Source organism: Thalassophryne amazonica, chromosome 17 (genome assembly GCF_902500255.1).
Source record: "Thalassophryne amazonica chromosome 17, fThaAma1.1, whole genome shotgun sequence".
Taxonomy (NCBI): Eukaryota; Metazoa; Chordata; class Actinopteri; order Batrachoidiformes; family Batrachoididae; genus Thalassophryne; species Thalassophryne amazonica.
In genome coordinates, this window is record NC_047119.1 from 55226369 (window position 1) to 55253125 (window position 26757).

Sequence of the window (26757 nt, forward strand, 5' to 3'; positions counted from 1 at the left end):
CGTAGACTGCTGGGGGGTTCCCATGATGCACTGTTTCTTTCTCTTTTTGCTCTGTATGCACCACACTGCATTTAATCATTAGTGATCGATCTCTGCTCCCCTCCACAGCATGTCTTTTTCCTGGTTCTCTCCCTCAGCCCCAACCAGTCCCAGCAGAAGACTGCCCCTCCCTGAGCCTGGTTCTGCTGGAGGTTTCTTCCTGTTAAAAGGGAGTTTTTCCTTCCCACTGTAGCCAAGTGCTTGCTCACAGGGGGTCGTTTTGACCGTTAGGGTTTTACATAATTATTGTATGGCCTTGCCTTACAATATAAAGCGCCTTGGGGCAACTGTTTGTTGTGATTTGGCGCTATATAAAAAATTGATTGATTGATTGATTGATTGATCATGCAGTGGTCCAGCCATGAGGCAGAGGTCTTGAAAAGGAAAGCAGGTTTGACTTATGGTTTTGATTTATAAATCAAATTAATCTGGATAGAATAACTACATTAATGCAAACTCTTAAAATGTACAAAGTGATAGATAACACATATCTGTTAATTTTAAAATAATGCACTAATTCTGAAGATTTGAACATTAACACACAGATGCCCAAAGGGATTATGGGTAAACTTAGCCTCCGCTCATACTGATTGATTGACTAATTAATTCTATGTAAAAACTATGTAATCATTAGTCATTGATCTCTGCTCTCTTCCACAGCATGTCTTTTTCTTGATTCTCTCCCCTCAGCCCCAACCAGTCCCAGCAGAAGACTGCCCCTCCCTGAGCCTGGTTCTGCTGGAGGTTTCTTCCTGTTAAAAGGGAGTTTTTCCTTCCCACTGTCGCCAAGTGCTTGCTCACAGGGGGTCGTTTTGACCGTTGGGGTTTTTCTGTAATTATTGTATGGCTTTTGCCTTACAATATAAAGCGCCTTGGGGCAACTGTTGTTGTGATTTGGCGCTATATAAATAAATTGATTGAAAAACCAACACAAGTGAATCAATGTAACGTGTGTTGGTGTTTACAAATAAATGTGGAACTGTGCGGAACTGTACCCACCACTGCCAACCAGTCTACATGTGTTTTGTGGATTTGGAAAAGGCATATGACCAGACCCCACGGGGTATCCTGTGGGGGGTGCTGCAGGAGTATGGGGTACTCGATTTACTGGAACGTGTGATCCGGTCTCTATATGACCAAAGTAGGAGCTGTGTCCACATTCTCTGCATCAGACCCGTTTCCGGTGGGACTTGGACTCTGCCAGGGCTGCTCCTGGTCACCAATCCTGCTTGTGATGTTCGTGGACGGGACTTCAGTGCGCAGTCAGGTGACTGGAGGGTGTCCAGTTTGGTGACCTCAGAGTTGCATCTCTACTTTTTGCAGATGATGTGGTTCTTTTGGCTTTGTCAGGTTTGACTCTGAGTGTGAAGTGACTGGGATGAGAATCAGCACCTCTAAATCCGAGAACATGGTCCTGTCGGAAAACGGGGGATTGTCCCCTCTGGGCCAGGGGAGAGTTACTGCCCCAAGTGGAGGAGTTTAAGTATCTGGTTTCTTGTTCATGAGTGGGGAGTAAGTTGGAGCGTGAGATCAATAGATGGATTGGAGCGTGTCTGAAATTTTATGGATCTTGTACCAGACCGTCGTGGTGAAGAAGGAGGTAAGCCTGATGGAGATACTCTCAATTCAAGCTCCTCTCCTCACCTATGGTCATGAGCTTTGGGTAATGCATCAGAAATGAGATTCCTCCATCGGGTATCTGGCCTTACATTCCTGGACAGGGTGAGAAGCTCAATTTTCCAGGAGGGACTCAGGGTAGAGCCGCTACTTCTTCACATCAAAAGGCGCCAGTTGAAGTGGTTCAGCATCTGGTGAGGAGGATGCTTCCTGAACGTCTCCCTAGGGAGGTCTTCCAGGCACGGCCAACCGGGAGGAGGCTCCGGGGAAGACCTAGGACACACTGGAAAGATTATATTTCCCAGCTGGCTTGGGAATACCTTGAGATCCCCCAGGAAGAGTTACGGGACTTGGCCAAGGATAGGGAACTGTGGGAGGAGCTGCTTGCTCAGCTGCCACCCGCAACCTGGACCGAAATAAGCGGCTGAAAATGAATTAATGAATTAAATGTATTTATTATAAAGTGCCTTAGATTCTGTGATATACCACAAAGTTACAACTTATTTCTTTTTAATTTTTAAAACTTTTTATTTATTTATTTTATCACGGGTCAGTTATTTATTTGGGGGAATTGCCTGGAAAGCACAGTGAGTTTGCTCTATAAGATCTTGCAGAAGACATGAAGTAAATCCCACATGCCGTCTTTGACCCTGTGACTATGTGAAACATTAGTTTCCCCTCTGACTCGTTTTGGAAAATCAAGTAAAAACTTTGTGATTGTTACAGACATTCGTACTGACAGCTGACACAGTTGACCTGTGCAAGGATTGTCTTATCAGTCCAGCACGTATCCAGCAAAACCTTTGTATGAAATATGTCCAGATTTGATTCTTTGTTCTTCCCATCGGGGTCTGTGGCGGTCTGTGCGGTCTGTCGCTTTCTTCTTCTTCAGTGTAACATTGGGGTTTGGTTTTTTTGGTCACTTTCAGTCACAACTGGAGCTCTGCCGTGTTGCTTTGGCCCCAAGATGCTGGTCCAACCTTGCTGTTAGATGGTCAAGCCCCACACGTCATCAATGACATCACTGCAGAAAGCACGTCATAGGAGCTGGCTGCTGGATTTTAACCCCTGTGGGACAAATTTCCAAATTGCTCCTCAGCACTGCAAACTTTGAGCACATTGGAAATATAAGATTGTAAATCTTTTATTTGTACACTCAGGAGTGTAATTATTGTGGTGCTGCAGAAAGGCCTTTTTATGACTTAAATGGTAAAAACAAACAAATCTAAAGGGACTGCAGCTTTAAAAGTGTTCACCTGCTTAAGTCATAAATACATTAGATATCAAATCTAATCTACTTAAAATTTTTGATTTTCTCTCAGTAAAAACACTCATAAATTTTCTGTGATGTTTTTAATGCTGCACCGTTTGAAAAATACTTTCTTGACAGATGACTAATTGCTGCGTTGAACTAGGATAGTTCTTGGATTGCTGGTTGATTAATGTGAAGTTTTATTCTCTACATTGACTCTCAGCTTTCTGTGTGTAACAGCACTTTCCTCAAGCAGGAACGCCAATTTATTTCTCGTTGCCTTTTGTGGTTTTAGAGTTATTTCTGTTGAGCATCCTAATGGAGTGTGGACAACACAAATGTTCAAATTCGGCACCAGATTTTCTGATCGATTTCCCTTTAAGTGAATGTGAAAATGGCTAATTAAAAATCAAATGCGCTTGCAGCATTGCAGTTTCTCATTTGGGATGAAGTATAATTCGATTTTTTTAAGCATCTTAAAGTGTGTAATCCATTAGTTTTTACCCTGTGCACTAACAAAGCAAGGCATTGTAATCGGGCCTGTGTGTGTGTGTGTGTGTGTGTGTGTGTGTGTGTGTGTGTGTGTGTGTGTGTGTGTGTGTGTGTGTGTGTGTGTGTGTGTGTGTGTGTGTGTAAATAAAAAATGGCCGGACAGGTTTTCACTATACTTGTTGTGAATATTATTGGCCAGATATCTCAAGTTTGTTAAATTTTGGCGAGGAGTGGACAAAGGTCATGGTCAAGGTCAACAAAAATGTTGTGAAAATCATATTTTCTGCGATATCTTTACAACCAGTTGGACTAGAGAGATGATCTAAAGTTTATATTGATCAACAAAATATTTGTGTTTGATTGGTAACTGAACTATAGGACATTGATATATCCCAGTGTGTGGCATGTGCATTAGCTCTTTGTTGCCTTTCAATGTTTTATTTTTATTTATTTTGTTTTAATTACATTTAGATCATATTTTCCCTGTGGGACATATTTAAAAAAATGCTTTTCAATAAAGAAGCCTGTAATTTTTTTCATATGATTTCATGTCAAACGAACAAAAACATGCAGAAATCAACGTGGACAGGCACATTTTAAACATGCTGCGACTGTAAATTAGTTGTAGTTTTCTCAAATGTATGACGTAACCGGTTTCACCATTTTTGTAATCTGTGTTTGTTTGTTTGTTGTTACTGTTTCTAAATGTTTCACAGCTGTTCAGAACAGAAGCAGATCATGTTTACGCCATCTGATCCTTGTGGTGTCATCTCTTCCAGATGTACATCACCAGCACCATTAAGACCAAGTCCAGCCGTTTGGCCAAACCCGTGCTGTGTCTGGGCACGCTCTGCTCCGCCTTCCTCGCCGGCCTCAACCGAGTCTCAGAGTACAGAAACCACTGTTCGGACGTAGTGGCGGGATTTATTCTGGGATCAGCTGTGGCTCTGTTTCTGGTGAGACATTCATTAGAACCCAAACACTCAAACCACTACAATACAAGAATGTTTAAAAATTACGCAATGCTAAAATACCCTCAGCCATATGAGCATTGTGTTCTTTATAATTTGCAGTTGGTTAATTAATTATTAAACTTGTATTGTCTTACATACAATTTGTACATGTTCAGTAACGAAGCAGAACCCCCCCCCCCCGTGTGTGTGTGTGTATATATATATATATATATATATATATATATATATATATATATATATATATTAGGGCTGGGCAATGTTAACGCGTTAACATTGCGTTAATTATTGAGGTCATTATCGCCGACAATTTTGTTCCTCCCCTTAACGCTGGGTTTTTTTTTTTTAGTTTTTTTTTTTAGCCTTTTATGACTGTTGCTCGTTGCCTTTTAGTTTGAAAGAGTCAGTCGGGGGCGAGCTTATGCTGCTGCTTCCTGCTGACAGCTGAGTTCACACAGAAAACGACACGAGGATCGAGAAAAGTACAGGCTATGCAATGCACAACAAAACAAAATGCAGAAAGATGCCGAACTTTTGAATGGACATTTTCGGTACAAAGTTCTACAGGATCAGGCCCAGATCCAGACCGGTTTGGACAGATGCAGTTGCACGCATCGTTCGTCATCGGTAAAAAAAAATAAAAAATCTTGAATAATCTCGAATAGCCGAATCTGTCCCCGCGGTGAACACAGCTTTTCGGTGGTTTTCATGTTAACCTATAGTCCGTAAATTATACGTATTTTTCCGAGTTTCAGAGTCATACGGACGTACAAATAAAGTCGGATATTCAGGGTTTGGTCTGTAATAAACCCTTTCTGCAGCGCGGCTCCACTTTGAAACCATGAACCATTGAAGCAATGCTTCGATCCAGTAGCTCGTTGGTTCTTTGATTCACTGCTCTTCAGAAACGGCAAGCCGCTTCTTAACCCCTCGCAAAGCCATTAAAATATCGTCAGTCACTTTTGTGTGGATTAAAGTCACTAACTGGGACTCTTGTCTTGTTGCTGTCAAGAAACGAGAATCGTCCTCCGTTCCGTTCACACAGCTCGAAACGCTGCGCGGCTGAGACAGAGTCCGGTCGGAATTAATAACTTCAAAATAAATCGCCGCTTTAAATAAAATGACACCTCTTTCCAAATGTAATACAGACAAGAAACTGCAATCGACTAAAACGTTTTTTTTTTCCTCCCAAAATTAAATGTGCTGTGTTTTCTTTTCAAATTACATCCTGAAGTGAAGCACAGCAGCTCTAAGCTCAGCTCAGATATATGGAAACACATTCATGCCAATGTCTGAAAGGAAATGCTTTTGACAAAAACTACAGATTTTGTTTATTCCTATTTATGTCCAGAGATCAAGGATTCACCATGTAGAGTTCATTATGTACAAAGTTTAAGGATCCAGTGACCAAATTCATATTTATTTACTTTAAGACTCAATAAAATGTTCAATTTCAATTCAATTTAATCGGCTTATAAAGTGCCAAATCACAACTAAATCTAAATATACTAAAACAAATACATCACAATTGTACACATATCAAATTGTGGTATGTGTACAATTGTGACGTATTTGTTTTAGTACATTTAGTCATGGACATGAATATTGTTATTTTGATATGAAACAGGATAACAAATGACCTGCCAGTGGTTTTATATTTGATTTCATTAGTGTGTTTCAGTTGAAATTTACATTTTCAAATTTATGCAATGTTCATTTACATTTTCAAATAAAACTGTGCTTTTAAGCAGCTTTTGAATTCATTTTTGGGTTTCACATATACCATGCGATTAATCATGATTAATCACAGAAAGTCATGGGAGTTAATGCGATTAAAATTTCTTATGTTTGCCCACCCCTAATATATATATATATATATATATATATATATATATATATATATATATATATATACGAGGTCTGTCGATAAAGTAACGGTCCTTTTTATTTTTTTCAAAAACTATATGGATTTCATTCATATGTTTTTATGTCAGACATGCTTGAACCCTCGTGCGCATGCGTGAGTTTTTCCACGCCTGTTGGTGACGTCATTCGCCTGTGAGCACACCTTGGGAAGGAGTGGTCCCACCCCCTCGTCGGATTTTCATTGTCTGGAAATGGCGGAATGAAAAGGACTTTTTTCCATCAGAATTTTTTCAGAAGCTGTTAGAGACTGGCACCTGGAAACCATTCGAAAAATTTATCTGGCTTTCGGTGAAAATGTTACGGGCTTCACAGAGAATAAGGACTATTACTACAGGTTTAAGGACCCTTTTCAGGACGGTCGGTGCGCGACGCGCAAAGCCTCCGCGCGGCTTTCCATGACAAAATCTCTTGTTAAAAGTGAAATCTGCCGGAAAATGGCTGATGTCCAGCTCTTGTGATAACCAGAGAAAGAGCACACGACGGTCTCGTATCCACAGAGCCATCAGCTTAGAAATGGTCCGGTGGCTTGTGCCTCGTCATCGCAGCTCGGAGCGCGGCGCGCTGAGCGTCCTTTAAGGGGTCCTTAAAGCTGTACTAACAGACCTTATTCTCTGTGAAGCCCGTAAAATTTTCACCGAAAGCCAGATACATTTTTCGAATGGTTTCCAGGTGCCAGTCTCTAACAGCTTCTGAAAAAATTCTGATGGAAAAAAGTCCTTTTCATTCCGCCATTTCCAGACAATGAAAATCCGACGAGGGGCGGGACCACTCCTTCCCAAGGCGTGCTCACAGGTGAATGACATCACCGACAGGCGTGGAAAAACTCACGCATGCGCACGAGGGTTCAAGCATGTCTGACGTAAAAACATATGAATGAAATCCATATAGTTTTTAAAAAAAATAAAAAGGACCGTTACTTTATGGACAGACCACGTATATATACAACCCCTGGCAAAAATTATGGAATCACCAGCCTCGGAGGATGTTCATTCAGTTGTTTAATTTTGTAGAAAAAAAGCAGATCACAGACATGACACAAAACTAAAGTCATTTCAAATGGCAACTTTCTGGCTTTAAGAAACACTATAAGAAATCAAGAAAAAAGATTGTGGCAGTCAGTAACTGTTACTTTTTTAGACCAAGCAGAGGAAAAAAATATGGAATCACTCAATTCTGAGGAAAAAAATTATGGAATCACCCTGTAAATTTTCATCCCCAAAACTAACACCTGCATCAAATCACATCTGCTCGTTGATATTGACCCTATGCCATGACATTGACCCTATGTGTCTTTTTGCAAGGAATGTTTTCACAGTTTTTGCTCTATGGCAAGATGCATTATCATCTTGAAAAATGATTTCATCATCCCCAAACATCCTTTCAGTTGTCCAAAATATCAACGTAAACTTGTGCATTTATTGATGATGTAATGGCAGCCATCTCCCCAGTGCCTTTACCTGACATGCAGCCCCATATCATCAATGACTGTGGAAATTTACATGTTCTCTTCAGGCAGTCATCTTTATAAATCCCATTGGAACGGCACCAAACAAAAGTTCCAGCATCATCACCTTGCCCAATGCAGATTCGAGATTCATCACTGAATATGACTTTCATCCAGTCATCCACAGTCCACGATTGCTTTTCCTTAGCCCATTGTAACCTTGTTTTTTCTGTTTAGGTGTTAATGATGGCTTTCGTTTAGCTTTTCTGTATGTAAATCCCATTTCCTTTAGGCGGTTTCTTACAGTTCAGTGACAGACGTTGACCCCAGTTTCCTCCCATTTGTTCCTCATTTGTTTTGTTGTGCATTTTTTGATTTTTGAGACATATTGCTTTAAGTTTTCTGTCTTGACGCCTTGATGTCTTCCTTGGTCTACCAGTATGTTTGCCTTTAACAACCTTCCCATGTTGTTTGTATTTGGTCCAGAGTTTAGACACAGCTGACTGAACAACCAACATCTTTTGCAACATTGCGTGATGATTTACACTCTTTTAAGAGTTTGATAATCCTCTCCTTTGTTTCAATTGACATCTCTCGTGTTGGAGCCATGATTCATGTCAGTCCACTTGGTGCAACAGCTCTCCAAGGTGTGATCACTCCTTTTTAGATGCAGACTAACGAGCAGATCTGATTTGATGCAGGTGTTAGTTTTGTGGATGAAAATTTACAGGGTGATTCCATAATTTATTCCTCAGAATTGAGTGATTCCATATTTTTTTCCTCTGCTTGGTCTAAAAAAGTAACCGTTACTGACTGCCACAATCTTTTTTTCTTGATTTCTTATAGTGTTTCTTAAAGCCAGAAAGTTGCCATTTGAAATGACTTTAGTTTTGTGTCATGTCTGTGATCTGCTTTTTTTCTACAAAATTAAACAACTGATTGAACATCCTCTGAGGCCGGTGATTACATAACTTTTGCCAGGGGTTGTACTACTACTACTACTAAAGCCAATAATAGCTTGATTTCTATAGTACTAGGATAAAAATCATTGCCCTCCCAATCAGGCACGCATATATATATATATATATATATATATATATATATATATATATATATATATATATATAGGACATTGATATATCCCAGTGTGTGGTGTGTGCATTAGCTCTTTGTTGCCTTTCAATGTTTTATTTATATATATATATATATATATATATATATATATATATATATATATATATATATATATATATATATATACGAGGGCTGTCAATAAAGTAACGGTCCTTTTTATTTTTTTCAAAAACTATATGGATTTCATTCATATGTTTTTACGTCAGACATGCTTGAACCCTCGTGCGCATGCGTGAGTTTTTCCACGCCTGTCGGTGACGTCATTCGCCTGTGAGCACTCCTTGTGGGAGGAGTCGTCCAGCCCCTCGTCGGAATTCCTTTGTCTGAGAAGTTGCTGAGAGACTGGCGCTTTGTTTGATCAAAATTTTTTCTAAACCTGTGAGACACATCGAAGTGGACACGGTTCGAAAAATTAAGCTGGTTTTCAGTGAAAATTTTAACAGCTGATGAGAGATTTTGAGGTGATTCTGTCGCTTTAAGGACTTTTCACGGTGCGAGACGTCGCGCTGCGCTCTCAGGCGCCATCATCAGCCTGTTCAAGCTGAAAACCTCCACATTTCAGGCTCTATTGATCCAGGACGTTGTGAGAGAACAGAGAAGTTTCAGAAGAAGTCGGTTTCAGCATTTTATCTGGATATTCCACTGTTAAAGGAGATTTTTTTAATGAAAGACGTGCGGACGGATCCGAAAAACACCTCCGTGTTGATAACCATTTGTAAAATCCAGGCGGCTTTTGATGGCTTTCAGTGGAGTGAGTATATGAGAAATTGTTTAACAGGCAGGACATGTTCCAACTTGTCCTTAAGGCTTTCAACAGAGGTGTTTTTCCTGTGGCGGAGCGTCGCGGCGGCTGCGTCCCGACGCGCGGACCTGTCCGCACATCTTTCATTAAAAAAATCTCCTTTAACAGTGGAATATCCGGATAAAATGCTGAAACCGACTTCTTCTGAAACTTCTCTGTTCTCTCACGACGTCCTGGATCAATAGAGCCTGAAATGTGGAGGTTTTCAGCTTGAACAGGCTGATGACGCCGCCTGAGAGCTCTGAGCGACGTCTCGCACCGTGAAAAGTCCTTAAAGCGACAGAATCACCTCAAAATCTCTCATCAGCCGTTAAAATTTTCACTGAAAACCAGCTTAATTTTTCGAACCGTGTCCACTTCGATGTGTCTCACAGGTTTAGAAAAAATTTTGATCAAACAAAGCGCCAGTCTCTCAGCAACTTCTCAGACAAAGGAATTCCGACGAGGGGCTGGACGACTCCTCCCACAAGGAGTGCTCACAGGCGAATGACGTCACCGACAGGCGTGGAAAAACTCACGCATGCGCACGAGGGTTCAAGCATGTCTGACGTAAAAACATATGAATGAAATCCATATAGTTTTTGAAAAAAATAAAAAGGACCGTAACTTTATTGACAGCCCTCGTATATATATATATATATATATATACGAGGGCTGTCAATAAAGTATAGGTCCTTTTTATTTTTTTCAAAAACTATATAGATTTCATTCATATGTTTTTACGTCAGACATGCTTGAACCCTCGTGCGCATGCGTGAGTTTTTCCATGCCTGTCGGTGACGTCATTCGCCTGTGAGCACTCCTTGTGGGAGGAGTCGTCGTTGCTGAGAGACTGGCGCGTTGTTTGATCAAAATTTTTTCTAAACCTGTGAGACACATCGAAGTGGACACGGTTCGAAAAATTAAGCTGGTTTTCAGTGAAAATTTTAACGGCTGATGAGAGATTTTGAGGTGATTCTGTCGCTTTAAGGACTTCCCACGGTGCGACGCTCCGCCACAGGAAAAACACCTCCGTTGGAAGCCTTAAGGACAAGTTGGAACATGTCCTGCTGTTAAACAATTTCTCATATACTCACTCCACTGAAAGCCATCAAAAGCCACCTGGATTTAACAAATGGTTATCAACACGGAGGTGTTTTTCCTGTGCCGCCGCACCGCGTCGGCTGCGTCCCGACGCGCGGACCCGTCCGCACGTCTTTCATTAAAAAAACTCCTTTAACAGTGGAATATCCGGATAAAATGCTGAAACCGACTTCTTTTGAAACTTCTCTGTTCTCTCACGACGTCCTCTATCAATAGAGCCTGAAATGTGGAGGTTTTCAGCTTGAAACAGGCTGACGACGGCGCCTGAGAGCGCTGCGCGACGTCTCGCACCATGGGAAGTCCTTAAAGCGACAGAATCACCTCAAAATCTCTCATCAGCCGTTAAAATTTTCACTGAAAACCAGCTTAATTTTTCGAACCGTGTCCACTTCGATGTGTCTCACAGGTTTAGAAAAAATTTTTGATCAAACAACGCGCCAGTCTCTCAGCAACTTCTCAGACAAAGGAATTCAGATGAGGGGCTGGACGACTCCTCCCACAAGGAGTGCTCACAGGCGAATGACGTCACCGACAGGCGTGGAAAAACTCACGCATGCGCACAAGGGTTCAAGCATGTCTGACGTAAAAACATATGAATGAAATCCATATAGTTTTTGAAAAAAATAAAAAGGACCGCTACTTTATTGACAGCCCTCGTATATATATATATATATATATATATATATATATATATAGATAGATATATATATATATATATATATATATATAGATATATATATATATATATAGATATATATATATATATGTATATATATATAGATATAGATATATATATATAGATATAGATATATATATAGATATAGATAGATGCATGTTAAAATAGGTGTCTTATCAGGTTATAAAAACATCGTTTTCAGTTTTATAAGTGTTTATTTGTAGCTAGCTTTTACATAATATATGAACATGAGCTTTTGAAAAGACCAGAAGTTAGCTTTGAGTTAGCGGACGCTAGCGTGCAAGCTAACGTCCGCTAAATGTCTTTTAAATTACTTCAGAGGTGTTATTAGGTTCCAAAAACAGTGTTGTCAGTTTTAGAAGTGTTTATTTCTTGCTAGCTTTTACATAATATATGACAAAGAGGTTATATTTACACACAAATGAAATGAAGTTTGTAGTTAGCAACCACACGGTGATGTCACAGTACAGCTCTACTCTGATTGGCTGTCACCCCCGCCACTCAAAAACTAAACTGAACAGATTGAAACAGAATGTGGCTTTTTAACCTCTTAAAATACCTCTTAAAGTAGGTCAAGGTTAGCCATCTTTGAACTTGTCCAAGGTCTGTGTCCCAAGAATGTTCCCTGTAAATTTGAACACTGTGGCAGTAATAGGACTGGACTTATGCTGAGCACAGACAGACGGATAGACGGATGGACAGACGGACGGACGCAAAGCCTTCACAATACGCAATGGCTGTATTTGATGTTGTCGGGTAAAAATTAATCAAGGATGATCTGACTCAAAATGTGCTGGTTTCTGTCCCTGGCTGGGCTCTTCACCACGTTTTGTGGAAATGGGTTCATTAGTTTTTGAATAATCCTGTTCATCTCGTGGTAATTAGATGATTAGAGAACCACAGGAGGGTTGATGAGAGGACAGAGACAGAAAACAGAAGACGATTATTGTGAGTTGGATTCTGGTCAAAACATGTATTTGAAATGTATGAAGAAGGTTTCAGCTTTAATTTGCATCTGACATAAACCAGTAATTAAATGAATAATTAAAGCTGATGCTGTTATTCAAATAGTTTGGAGTTACTTCTCAAAACTGCAAAAAAAAAAAAAAAAAAAGCTTCACCTGGTGAAATTGAGAAAATGAAATGAACTCAAAAAACTTTAACTCTTGTTAAATTAATTTGTAAAAAAGTTCAATTTATTTTGCACAACTGGTCATTTTTAGGGATGGTGAAGAATGAGCGTTGATTTGTTTTTTAGTAATTTGTTCCTGTTTCTTATTTTCCTGTTGGTATTAGATCCTGAACAAAAGTGTTGTGTGTGTGGTGGATTAAATATTATTTAGAGAAAACAGGAGATTTCTTTAACAATATCTCGAGTTAATGGATTAAATGGGCACAAACCTCCGAAACAACAGAGTGTGCGACGCTCATTATTTTTGTCTGTGCACTTGTACCTCAGCCGGTGTCGGGTCCAAAGGCAACTTTTTCCTTTCAGTGTGAACTTAATCATTTTACAGTCTGCGGGGCATCGACTTGCACCTGCGCTTTATACAGCAAGAAAATAAAATCAGAATTCTGTTGATTTAAATGCACCAGCGCCGTGCATGTTCACGCATAATGTGGTGCTTTACAGTTTAAATCATGTTGCGTTGACGGAACGCTGTCTTAAAGGTGGATGATGTCATATTTCTATTTGAGGCCTCTAATTTCATCATTAGTTATGGTCTTGAGGTTCTGGAGTACCTTTGGGACAAATGTTAAAAAAGTCAGTTTGTAATTTGGACCTCTTTCCTCAATTATGTGAAGTCTGTAGGGTCACGAGACACTCAAGATTTTTGTAGAACAGATGAAACATTTGGTTTGATTTTCGAGATGGTTCTGGAGGATTGTATTTAAGGGGGAAAAAAAACAGAATTTCTCAGAATTTCTGAGTCTAAACCTGTAAATTTAGAAGAAAAAAAATATTGTGAAGTTACTAGAAACAAACTCCCTCAAATTTATGAGAAAATGCATTTTTAAAAAGTCTCAAATTCTTATAAAGTGTCATTGTGATCTCATAATAATTTTTCCTTGTAAATCTGAGCTTTTTCGCACAAATTTACGACTTTTGCTCACAAAGTTACAACTTACTCTATCTGTTTTTTCTTCAAATTTCTGAATTTGAATTCACAAATTAAGGTTGTTTTTTTTACTCAAAATACTACTTCCCTCCTCCTGCTCTTTGTTCTTAAATTGATCTATTTAATTAAATGTTTTAAAACTTTTAATGGCCTTAATATGATTGTGCCTGGGAAGACTTTACTTAATTCTTTAGATTATTAAATGCAGCCAAATGTTCAACAATTAGCCCATTATTTATGCCAGTTAGTGATTTAGTAATTCCATCAATTTCTGAATTTTTTTGGAATTATCCATGCTGTTTAAAGAGGCATTAATCTGTAAATCTGACAGTGTATTAAAACTGAAATAAATCTCTTAACTACTATTTTTAAATAACTTTAAATAGAACTTTAAATGAAAGAAGAAGATTCTGTACTGAGGCAAATAAGTTGGCAGACAGATCAACTTAGGCCCCCACCAACAATCCCATACCCCCGCCCTCAATGCTCCTGTGAAAATCGGTCTTGTACCATACTCGTAACATTCAAGTGGAAGTCACCAATGATGGTGTAGTGGTGTACAAGCATTCTCCAGAAATACCTCGTACCAAAGTCATCTCCTTGTTGCCTTTGGTCACTGGTTCAGGTTCAGATTATCACAGTTACATAGTAAGACTTGGACCTTTGGGAGATAGATGTGATCCATTGGTCTAACGCAGTATTGGGCAGTTAGAATCCAAAATGGTTCCATGGGGTTTTGACTGTGTTAAAATTGTAGTGCCAAAGCATGTTCCTACACCTGACCTGCAGATCTTAGCACTAGGGCGATCAGGTTTTTTGAAGGATCAGGATGTTGATGTAATTTCTGTGTACAGTTTTTTTTTTTATCGTGTTCTGTTTTTTAGAGAGCAGTTTGTTCTGAAGGATGATACAGTTTCTTGCCAGTAGGAGGCACTGTGATGAATTTGATACCAAATTAAGAAAATAATATCTGAGTTGAGAGCAGTGGTGGATAGTTATGATCATAAAAGTAAATTGTTTTACAGTATAAAGCCGGTGTTCTGTCGAGATGAGCTCCCCCGTCAAATTGAGCGCCCTGTAGCATATTGACAGTTATGTGTGAGCTCATCTTGATGGCTCCACAGTGCAACTGCGCATACGCACCTCACTCGTCGAGTTGAGCTCACCCACAGAAGAAAACCCACATTAGTTTTGTGTTTACATAAAAATACAGTAATGTGTCTCTTCAATTTTAAAAAAGTAAAGACTTGAATGTACACGCTGTCTTTAAAGCCGAATATTATCGTTAGATGACGGGGAGCTCATCTCAACGAAGAGATGCGCATGCGCAGTTACGCGGTAAAGACGGGGAGGTTTTAAAATCAACGGGGGAGGTTTTAAAGTCGGGTACAGAGATTGCGCAGTTTACATGATGGAGCTCCTCTCGACGGGTAGATCACCTCGTCAGGACGCCGGCTCTGTAGGACTCATGCTTGAATGAATTGTTTCCTGGTTGTGGTTCCGTTCATTATTCGTTTTTATTTCCAAAAAAGAGTTTTCAAGAATCAATAAACAAGTGAATAAACTAGGAGTCAAATAATTTATTAAATTTGCTGCACCGATCATGGCAGCATGGTGGCTCACCGGTTAGCACTGTTACCTCACAGTAAGAAGGTCATGGGATCGATTCCCACCTGTGGCCATTCTGTGTGAAGTTTGCATGTTCTCCCCGTGCTTGCGTGGGTTCTATCAGGTCCTCCGGCTTCCTCCCACATACAAAGACATGCAGGTTAGATGGATTGGAAACTTTAAATTGTCCATAGGTGGGAATGTGTTTATTTGTCTACAACCCCATTAAGCGAAGTGCGCAATGCATCTGTGCATGCCTGGGTGAAACAGGGTCAAAAATTCCAGCTACCAAACACACCACTACCATTGAATTTCGTATACGGTAGTGTTAGTGGACTGTGAAAGTTAAGGCTTACAGGGATTGTTTCAAAGGCTTTAAGCCTTAAGCGACACATACAATAATGACAGGTGCGCATTCTGTGGTTTTCAAATGCTCAAACGGAATTTTTAGGCTTGAAAGGTGGCTGAAAACACACAATTGCAAGACTCTGCCGAGTCCACCCAAAGACAGAAAGAAGAAGAAATGTGGTTGTAAACCTCCGTTCATTCTACACAAAGAAAGATCCAGATGGACGTAAAAGATGGGTAAGTTTCTTGCACACATTTATTTTGTTAATATCCTGAAACCGTGCCGAATCATAATGTGGTTGATGGTACCGTTTTCGTGCATCGGCTTATGACTGTAACAGGGGTCGAATTAGTATGTGCATGTGCTAGTTTGTGCACGTATTATTCGAGCGGTGCACGTAATTTTATACTGTATTAGCACTTGTACAAGTAACTTTATCCAAGTTTGATCAACTATAAGCACCAGTAGAATGAACCAATAAAGGAATAAATAAGGAAAAAAACAATTTCCAGTGTGTTGTCTTTGTCTTCCCTGCGTTTTATGACTCTCACACACGGAGCGAGTTGCTGTGCTCTATTTGTTGTGGAAAGCTGACAAAGTCGCCAGCGGCACCGTCCCTGGGTTCACAACATCCTCATGAGATGTTCCCAATTCGGGGAGTTTCATTATTTGCTGCAGGAGCTGCAGCAAATAACTGGATCTGCAGGAGCTCAAGTTTGAGGACCTCCTGTCCCGTTCGCGCGTGCACATGTAAACAAAGAAAAGAAAAAAAAAACTGGCTGCCGCTGTGGTTCCTCGCTCTCTCTCCCCTCAAAATCTGTCATCATTGTGTTATAAACCAGTCACCATTTGTTTTATTATACATCTGTGTAGTTAATAAAATTATCTTCATGGACGATTAGTTCGCGTGCGCACGTGAAAAAAACAGTCTGCCGCTGCCGCTGCTCTCCCCTCAAACTCTTCCCAGAGAGGAACAGTTTGACATATCAGAGGAGGAGTTTTAAGGTTGATATAAGACTGACTTTTGGTTGTGCAAGTAACTTTTTTGGTGCAAGTAATTTTTTGCACCAGTGCAAGTAGGTAAAAAAATGTATTTCGACCCCTGCTGTAATGTCGCGACATGTAATATTGCAATATTGACGTGTTCTATAAACGAACTGCATGCATGCACGTATCATTGTACATCTGTCAACTTATCAAAACAAACGTGACACCGAAGAGGTTATATGTGAGACCGACCTTCCTTGTAGTCATTATGAAGCCAGTGGAGTAGCGATTTCTCATCCCTGCTTAGCAAATATTCTGCAGTATCCACACTTTCAGACCCTGGACTTTCTCTAACCATCTGTCAGTTGCCTTCAAGGGGTCAGAAATTTGTTTGTCTCCAACTATCAACAAGGACTGGTCGTCATTTTCGACAGCAGCTCTCTTTTCCTCCTTTGTCAGCACCAACGGTAGTTTCTGTACCAATGCAGCACACGCAAGGGGAGCCAGCTCTTCTTTCCATTTCTCTCTACTGCCGTACGCAGTCCTGGTTGTAACAGGCAATCCACGGAGCTTACAAAAATGCTTTAAATAGTCAACTTTCCAGCGGTTGAAATGGTCCAAATCATAGCACCCCTCGCTGCTTTCCGCCTTCTTTGAATGTGGATTGGTAGCCGATAAATTATCGTACCCATAATGTACTGCGCAGCCCGAGATGTGCACTTCGCTTATTCCAATGAAGTTGGGACATTGTGTAAAATGTAAATAAAAACAGAATACGATTTGCAAATCCTCTTCAACCTATATTAGGAATACACCACAAAGACAAGATATTTAATGTTTAAACTGATAAACTTTATTGTTTTTGTGTAAATATTTGCTCATTTTGAAATGGATGCCTACAACACGTTTCAAAAAAGCTGAGACAGTGGTATGTTTAACACTTTGTTACATCACCTTTCCTTCTAACAACACTCAGTAAGCATTTGGGAACTGAGGACACTAATTGTGAGTGTCATGATTGGGTATAAAAGGAGCATCCCCAAAAGGCTCAGCTGTGCAAAGCAAGCAAAGATGGGGTGCGGATCACCACTTTGTGAACAACCACGTGAAAAAATAGTCCAACAGTTTAATAACAATGTTTCTCAATGTTCAGTTGCAAGGAATTTAGGGATTCCATCATCTACAGTCCTGTAATATAGTCAGAAGATTCAGAGAATCTGGAGAACTTTCTACATGTAAGCAACAAATTTTAAAATGAGCAAATATTTGTACAGAAACAATAAAGTTTATCAGTTTGAACATTAAATATATTGTCTTTGTGGTGTATTCAATTGAATATAGGTTGAAGAGGATTTGCAAATCATTGTATTCTGTTTTAATTGACATATTACACAATGTCCCAAATTCATTGTAATTGGGGTTGTATATGTGGTCCTGCGACGGACTTAACGTCCTGTCCAGGGTGAGCCCCGTCTCACACCCTATGAGTGCTGGGATTTACCCCAGCCCAACGTGACCCTTAATTGGAGTAAGCAGGTATAGAAAATGGATGATGCACTTGAAACAAACACAGAGTATTTGATAGTTAGCCTGGACCAGATTTTGGTGCTTTGGTCTGCTCCTTGGTCTGACACAGCTTGAATACCTGCTATTTTCACAGCATCCTGAAAAGTCCAAAAGTCTAATCCATACAGGATAGGTCTGAAAGCACCCTGAGTAATCTGTAGTGGAGTCAACGTGATCGAAGTGGAGATGAACCATTCTTTAATGTCGTTAATAAGCTTTGTGTGATTGATCTTTATAGAAATTTGGCATACGTAGAGTGAACGATCTCCAGGGGGCAATGAACACAAGAAAGGCAGTTTCATGTCATTATCAGCCTGAGATGGGCAGTCAGTCCTCTGAATGTGGCTGTAATGGGGCCTGATGAGGCCGATCATGGTCTTGTCGAGAGACAACTGAGGCGGTTTGATGGAGTGCTAGCTGGAGGTAAATGGTATAAAAGTGTGTGGGGAACAGGGACACCCTTAAATGTTGATGAATTGGTGTTATCAGGGGGATATCAGTTAGGAATACACTCCACAGAGAACCTTGACTCAAATTCAAAGCAAATCTAAAATGCTTGAATAGAACTGTTGAATTACAGTGCACGCGGTTAAAAAGGCAGGACTGATACGCATTTTATAACACAGCTTTCAATCTGCAAAAAAAAAAAAAAAAGGTGCTGCACCTGGATTCATTTCAAACTGCACCAGATTTACTGCTACAAAATAATATCCTGTGGCATGAGACTTTTATGCAGCTTTTATGTGGAAGCTCAGAGCAGATTTTTCTGCAGCGAGTTTTTACAACGCTCACCTGAGATGGTAGACGCCGGCTCGGTTGAGCTGCTGTCAGTGGAGATGACAAGATGCAAACTTAACATGGAAGAAAAGCAACACGGCAGCCTTCCGATGTCTTTGGAGAGATTTTCCATTTCAGTGGAAGCTCAGACGCAGCCGGCTGACGTGAGCGTGTTTCAAAGGATGATGGTCAAACCATAGAAGAACCTCAGAGAACGTAAACCTCCACCAAGAGCTGTTGGTCCATCTGTGACTGTTCTGACATCCTGTTGGGGCGCCATGTCTTCCAGTTGTGGTTTATCACATTCTTATTTATTTATTTTTCGGGTAGACCGGAGGGTTAGACTCTGCCTCAGGCTACCTTCTTATGAGTAACGAGTCCAGGGAAGAGTTCTGACATGCAGCAGACCCGACAGTGTCCCCGACATGGAGAGAAAAACAGGAAATTTAACACGGAAACAACAGCAGCGGTTTGTTGTACGTGCTGCGAACGCTGCCAAGCCAAAGAGATATGCTACTCGGTAGTACTGGCAACAGGGGCTGCTTTTACTAACATACAATAGCTGATTAAAATTTCACACTGAGATAAACATCAGAGCGTTCTGTATTATAAATGGTGTGTATTTAAAAATACGGATGTCTTTGGTGGATTCTCGTTCATTTGAGCTCATTGTCTCAGAGATAATGAGTATTGGCAGCCAGTCGATTTGGTGTCAAGGGGACATTCAGAATACCAAAATAATTTAGAGGTGCAGACCTCTAGTGGAGGTGCAGATCAAACTCAGCCACTAAATTTCCACTGTAATTAAACCCACTATGAGCTTGTCATGTAATTACACCTGTTAATGTTGTAATTATTACAATAATGGTTGAGTTTGAAGTGTAATTACACTCACTGTTGTTACAGTTATTACAGTAGCAGTTGGGTTTGTCATGTAATTACACTCACTGTTGTTACAGTTATTACAGTAGCAGTTGGGTTTGTCATGTAATTACACTCACTGTTGTTACAGTTATTACAGTAGCAGCTGGGTTTGTCATGTAATTACACTAACTATTATGGGCGGAGGTGGTGCCCAAGCAGATAGTCCGCTTGTTTCAGTGCAGAAGGTTCCTGGTTCAAGAGCACCCCTGCCCACTCACCATGTAATGTGGCATTGCATCTGGAAGGGCATACAGCATAATACGTGTGCCAAATCAACAAGCACATCCATCTTGGATCTGCTGTGGTGACCCCAAGTGAAACAAGGACAAGCCAAAAGAACTAATTATTAGAATAGCAGTTGAGTATTCAGTGTAATTATGTCCGCTAATGTAATAATTAAAACAAAATTGACTTTCCTGTGTAATTACACCTGTATTATAGTAATTATTGTAATAGTGGTTGAATTTGCCATGTGATTATACCCACTATTGTAATAATTACTGCAATATTTGAGTTTCCTGTGTAATTATACCCACTGTTATAATAATTACATTTGTGATTACGTTTTCCCTCCAGTTATACTCACCAATTATACGCACTATTGTGATAATTATTGTAATAGGGGTACTGTTGTAATAATGAATGTAATAGTGGTTAAGTTTGCCCTCCAATTACAGCCACCGATAATTATTGTAATGTTGGTTATGTTTACCCTCCAGTTACACCCACTGTTGTAATAATTGTTGTAATAGTGGTTACGTTTGCCCTCCAATTAAACCCACTGTTGTAATAATGATTGTATTAGCGGTTATGTATGCCCTCCAATTACACCCACTGTTGTAATAATTATTGTAATAGTGGTACTGATGTCATAATGATTGTAACAGTGGTTACATTTGCCCTCCAATTACACCCACTGTTGTAATAATGACTTATAGTGGTTACATTTGCTCTCCAGTTACACCCACTGTTGTAATAATTATTGTAATAGTGGTGCTGTTGTCAGAATGATTGTAACAGTGGTTACATTTGCCCTCCCATTACACCCACTGTTGTAATAATTATTGTAATAGTGGTACTGATGTCATAATGATTGTAACAGTGGTTACATTTGCCCTCCAATTACACCCACTGTTGTAATAATGACTTATAGTGGTTACATTTGCTCTCCAGTTACACCCACTGTTGTAATAATTATTGTAATAGTGGTGCTGTTGTCAGAATGATTGTAACAGTGGTTACATTTGCCCTCCCATTACACCCACTGTTGTAATAATTATTGTAATAGTGGTACTGTTGTCATAATGGTTGTAACAGTGGTTACATTTGCCCTCCAATTACACCCACTGTTGTAATAATGACTGTTATAGTGGTTACATTTGCTCTCCAGTTACACCCACTGTTGTAATAATTATTGTAATAGTGGTACTGTTGTCATAATGATTGTAACAGTGGTTACATTTGCCCTCCAATTACACCCACTGTTGTAATAATGACTGTTATAGTGGTTAAGTTTGCCCTCCAATTACACCCACTGTTGTAATAATGATTGTAATAATTATTCTAATAGCGGTTACATTTGCCTTCCATTTACACTCGCTGTTGTAATAATTATTGTAATAGTGGTACTCTTGTAATAATGATTGTAATAGTGGTTAAATTTGCCCTCCAGTTACAGCTGCTGTTGTAATAATTATTGTAATAGCGGTACTGTTGTAATAATGATTGTAGTAGTGGTAAGTTTGCCCTCCAATTACACTCACTGTTGTAATAATTGTTGCAATAATGGTTAAGTTTCCCATGTAACTACGTCCATTATTGTAATACTTGTTGCAGTAGTAATTGACTTGGCCATGTAGTCATGCTTGCTGTTGCAGTGTGTAGCATTTTGCTGTTGCAGTGTGTAGCGTTTTTGTAGCATTTTAAAAATGTTTCTGTACATTTTCAAACATGCCTTGTGATATCACATTCAGCCCTGTCACAATGTCAAAGACCAAACTGACATTAATGTGCTCATAACAAACATGTAGCCTCTAATTTCCAGCCTGTGCACGCCATTTTCAGCCTGTTACGCTTTTATGACACGTTACAGGGAGTGTGCGTCGTGAACAACTTTAAAGGCATTCACAGTGCAGCAGCTAAACAGAAACCTGAAGAGTACCGTGGCCTTCCTCTGATGACATTTCCCCGTGTGGAGAGCCCTCTGGAGACCCTCAGTGCACAGGTACCGAAAACACTTACGACCTAATGATGCACTTTATCTTTCCTCTTTAATAGGCACAGCTCCCTCAAGACCTGAAGCTTAAAGTAAAATCCACTTAATTTACTGTTTTTTTTAAATCCCAGTTTAACTCGTGGCTTGTTAGTAGATATGAACCAGTTTTTGTAAAACTTCCTAGAAACAGTTTCGTAGAAGATGGAGAACAATAAGATTAGGTGATGATTAAGTGTAGAGTTCTTCAACAATGTTGCATTTTTTATTATTTTTGTCAAAATATCAATAACTAAGCTTTAAATCCCCATTTAAACTGCATTTTTTTCCCTGCATTTAAAGGTCTTAATGGATTTTGCACCTCAACCATTCACATTGTCATTTGTAAAGATAAAATACTGACAACAATATGTAGACCTGAGTTTAATTTCTGGTCATGCTGCTCCATCTGGATTGTCCCAGTCCACAGAGCTATAAATGGTACTTACTGGCCCTGGTTGGGGAAGTATACACAGATGCCATTTGTTTGAAGAAGATAAAAGTCATTCGTATCAGGAGATGTCTGTTGACTTTGTTGATAACCTGCATCCCAGGATGCTGCGGGTATGTAAAACCTGTGTCCTTTTTATAGTTGTTCTGTTTTAATAGGGAGGCTTGGCATTAAATTGAACCCTGAGATGCTCCTGTTAAATGACTGACTCAGTATATTGGCACATATTTGTTGTTGCGTTGGACGTTTTGCTTGATACCGTAGTTGCGTGTCAGAACACCCTGGGCATTCCGCGCAAAATTCCACTTGAAGAGGAGGTGGGTGGATGTAGGAGCACGGCCAGTAATACTTTCATCAGAATGCCCAATTCAATAAAATGTCTTATTTCATTGAAAGTAAAAAAAATATAGTGCAATGCAAAAATACCCTCCGCCGTATGAGCATTGTGTTCTTTATAATTTGCAGTTGATTAATTAATTTTTAAGATCCTATTGTCTTACACACAATTTGTACATGTTCAATAATGCCCCTCTATCAATCAATCAAAAACAATATTTATGTTTTAACGGCATCTGCATGAAGTTTTGTGAATGCGTTTACAAGAGCGGAAGTTGTGCAAATCAAGGAATATTTGTAAATCACCATCTGTGCATTAGCTGCTATTAATGAGACAAATTTAACTCCATAGGAAGCTAGTGTTGAGTTAGCAGAATTTAGCGTGCATGCATGCAAAATGTCTTGTAAATGACCCCGGAGGTGTTATCAGGTTACAAAAACAGCGTTTTCAGTTTCAGAAGTGTTTATATCTTGCTAGCTTTTACATAATACGAGGGCTGTCCATAAAGTATAGGTCCTTTTTATTTTTTTCAAAAACTATATGGATTTCATTCATATGTTTTTACGTCAGACATGCTTGCACCCTCGTGCGCATGCGTGAGTTTTTCCATGCCTGTCGGTGACGTCATTCGCCTGTGAGCACTCCTTGTGGGAGGAGTCGTCCAGCCCCTCGTCGGAATTCCTTTGTCTGAGAAGTTGCTGAGAGACTGGCGCTTTGTTTGATCAAAATTTTTTCTAAACCTGTGAGACACATCGAAGTGGACATGGTTCGAAAAATTAAGCTGGTTTTCAGTGAAAATTTTAACAGCTGATGAGAGATTTTGAGGTGATTCTGTCGCTTTAAGGACTTTTCACGGTGCGAGACGTCGCGCTGCGTTCTCAGGCAGCGTCATCAGCCTGTTTCAAGCTTAAAACCTCCACATTTCAGGCTCTATTGATCCAGGACGTCGTGAGAGAACAGAGAAGTTTCAAAAGAAGTCGGTTTCAGCATTTTATCCGGATATTCCACTGTTAAAGGAGATTTTTTTAATGAAGGACGTGCGGACGGGTCCGCGCGTCGGGACGCGGCGCGGCGGCACAGGAAAAACACCTCCGTGTTGATAACCATTTGTAAAATCCAGGCGGCTTTTGATGGCTTTCAGTGGAGTGAGTATATGAGAAATTGTTTATCAGCTGGAGATGTTCCAACTTGTCCTCAAGGCTTCCAACAGAGGTGTTTTTCCTGTGGCGGAGCATCGCGGCGGCTGCGAGCCGACGCTGCAATCCGCCTGCACGTCTTTCATTAAAAAAATCTCCTTTAACAGTGGAATATCCGGATAAAATGCTGAAACCGACTTCTTCTGAAACGTCTCTGTTCTCTCACGACGTCCTGGATCAATAAAGCCTGAAATGTGGAGGTTTTAAGCTTGAAACAGGCTGATGACGCCGCCTGAGAGCGCTGCACGACGTCTCGCACCGTGAAAAGTCCTTAAAGCGACAGAATCACCTCAAAATCTCTCATCAGCTGTTAAAATTTTCACTGAAGACCAGCTTAATTTTTCGAACCATGTCCACTTCGATGTGTCTCACAGGTTTAGAAAAAATTTTGATCAAACAAAGCGCCAGTCTCTCAGCAACTTCTCAGACAAAGGAATTCCGACGAGGGGCTGGACGACTCCTCCCACAAGGAGTGCTCACAGGCGAATGACGTCACCGACAGGCGTGGAAAAACTCACGCATGCGCACGAGGGTTCAAGCATGTCTGACGTAAAAACATATGAATGAAATCCATATAGTTTTAGAAAAAAATAAAAAGGACCTATACTTTACGGACAGCCCCCGTATATGACAAAGAGGTTATATTTACACACAAACGAAATGGAGTTCTGCAGTTAGCTACCAGCCTGTGATATCACCTGCAAATTTCATAATATATGAGAAACATGTATATAAACACAGAAAATGAAGGCGGAACAGAATGTGACAGAATAGGTCAAGGTCAGTCATCTTTGAACTTGTCCAAGGTCTGTGTCCCAAGAATGTTCCCTGTGAATTTGAAGACTCTGGCAGTAATAGGACTGGACTTACGCTGAGCATAGACAGACGAACCCTAAGCCTTCACAATACCTGATGTCCATATTTGATGGCCTTGGATAATAAATTACAAATAACTCACACATTTGTAATCATTTTTGTGCTATACTAGTGCTTTTGTCATTTGTTAAATGCGTTCCACGTCAGCTGATGTCCGGTGAGTCCATCTGTAAAGTTTGTGCGTGCTCAAAACTTTAAATAGCCATCAGACTGACTGCTTCCTCACTGGTTGCACGTTGGTTTAACATTTTGTCATGTACTTGTGCGTGGCATGCCATTGGACATCCAGTAGCCATTAGTTTTATCCACGTTATCAGACAGTCTCATTTGGTGGTTGTCCACTCATTCCATCAGAGCCCTCAATCCACAGATTGGGTGATTTTTGCCACCGGACAAATTATTTCAGTTTGTTGTAATCAGTTTACTTTATCCCTCACAGTGGGACTGGTGCCAGGTAGGTTCTGCCTTGTGTGCAACTCTCGTATTACAAACTCGCAAACTGACATCATTGTCATGCGACTGCTACCAGCGCACACTGATGATGTCACCGGTAAGACGTGGAAGTAACAAGAAAAATATTGTGAAATCTCTTTGTTTTTTTTTGCATTTTACGAAGTCTTAGGGTCACGAAATTAGTTTGTTAGGGTTGGCGTTTCATTAAAAAGGGGGCAGGGATGGAGGGGGGGTTCCAACGCGTGGATACGGCCCATCAGCAAGATGTCATGTATTTTCTCTTGTCTGGTCACCAATTTCCAAAAGGAATACCTCTGTATGTTTTCATGATTTGATGCCTTGGAGAGGAAACTGACTTCCATATCAGTCTTACAAATATGTGACACAGGGTTTTGCTGTGATTGGTGCAGTTTAATGTTTTGTGGTTTCCTACGTAATCCGCTAGGCTTTTGCTCTGTAGATTGGTTTGATTTCTTTCTTCCATCTCCCTTGTCTCCATCCTGATACCTCATCCTCCAACCCGCCTCCCACATCTATTTTCAGAACCACTCTGCATCAATGACGGAGGTCACATGACTAAGGGGGCAGCACCGGGTCACGTTTGCGTCTCCACAGCACTTCCAGACACAATGATGAGGACGCGCACCACGTGGCTCCGAATGCTGAAGAAAAACACTCCTGATATACCTGTTTCAATTCACCCCGAGGGCCAAAATACACCATGTTTGTAACGTAACCCCATTAACGGGTGACACTCAATTCAGCCCGTCAATCAACATCAGCGGCAAAAAGATAAATATCACACAGCAAACTCGTGCAATGATTGTTTTTTTCATATATTTGATAGTTCATGGTATTATTTTGCCCTCAGGGTGCATATTTGTAGTTAGCGGACGGTGTTTTTGTACATTTTGTATGAGCGAGTGCTGTAGCCTATTCTGATGGTGTTAAACTCCAGCACTTCCTGTCAGCTGACTCACTCACTCACGTAACATCACGTCCTGTCACGTGACATGCCTTGTTGATCACCACATCGGTTCCCCACGTCTGAAAATCTGGAAAAATATTGATGTTGTTGTGAAATGTTTGTCATTTGTACAGAAAAAAACCCAGAATCCTACTTTTTATTATCTTTCTGTACATAACTTGACTGTATCAGGTCATATTTTGTAAAGATTTTTGTTCATCTGTATGATTATTATGATCCATTTGCACCCATTTGCCTGCCGTAAACCTCAGTGTTTTCATTTAGGTGCTTTTGGGAGGAAAATAAAACAGTTTCCCGTTTGCAGGAAGTGAAGAGTCGGGATCTCTAGAATCAGAAAATGGGGGGTCGACGCCAAATAATGTACAGAAATCTGTGTTTCACCCCAGTTTCCTGATTCTCTATGATGTGTCAAAGACT

At 40.2% G+C, this 26757-nt stretch overlaps 1 protein-coding gene across 2 annotated transcripts in view; it reads left to right on the forward strand.

The window, feature by feature from the left end:
- The window catches only part of plppr1 (phospholipid phosphatase related 1), a 133978-nt gene extending 107518 nt beyond the window's left edge, over positions 1–26460 (forward strand). For both annotated transcript variants that reach the window (XM_034192328.1, XM_034192329.1), the window contains exons 6-8: positions 4180–4356; positions 21881–22012; positions 25896–26460. In XM_034192328.1, coding sequence (XP_034048219.1) covers positions 4180–4356; positions 21881–22012; positions 25896–25928 — 342 coding nt within the window. In that variant the 3' untranslated portion in view covers positions 25929–26460. The remainder of the gene's footprint in view (positions 1–4179; positions 4357–21880; positions 22013–25895) is intronic.
- Positions 26461–26757: the final 297 nt, after the last annotated feature.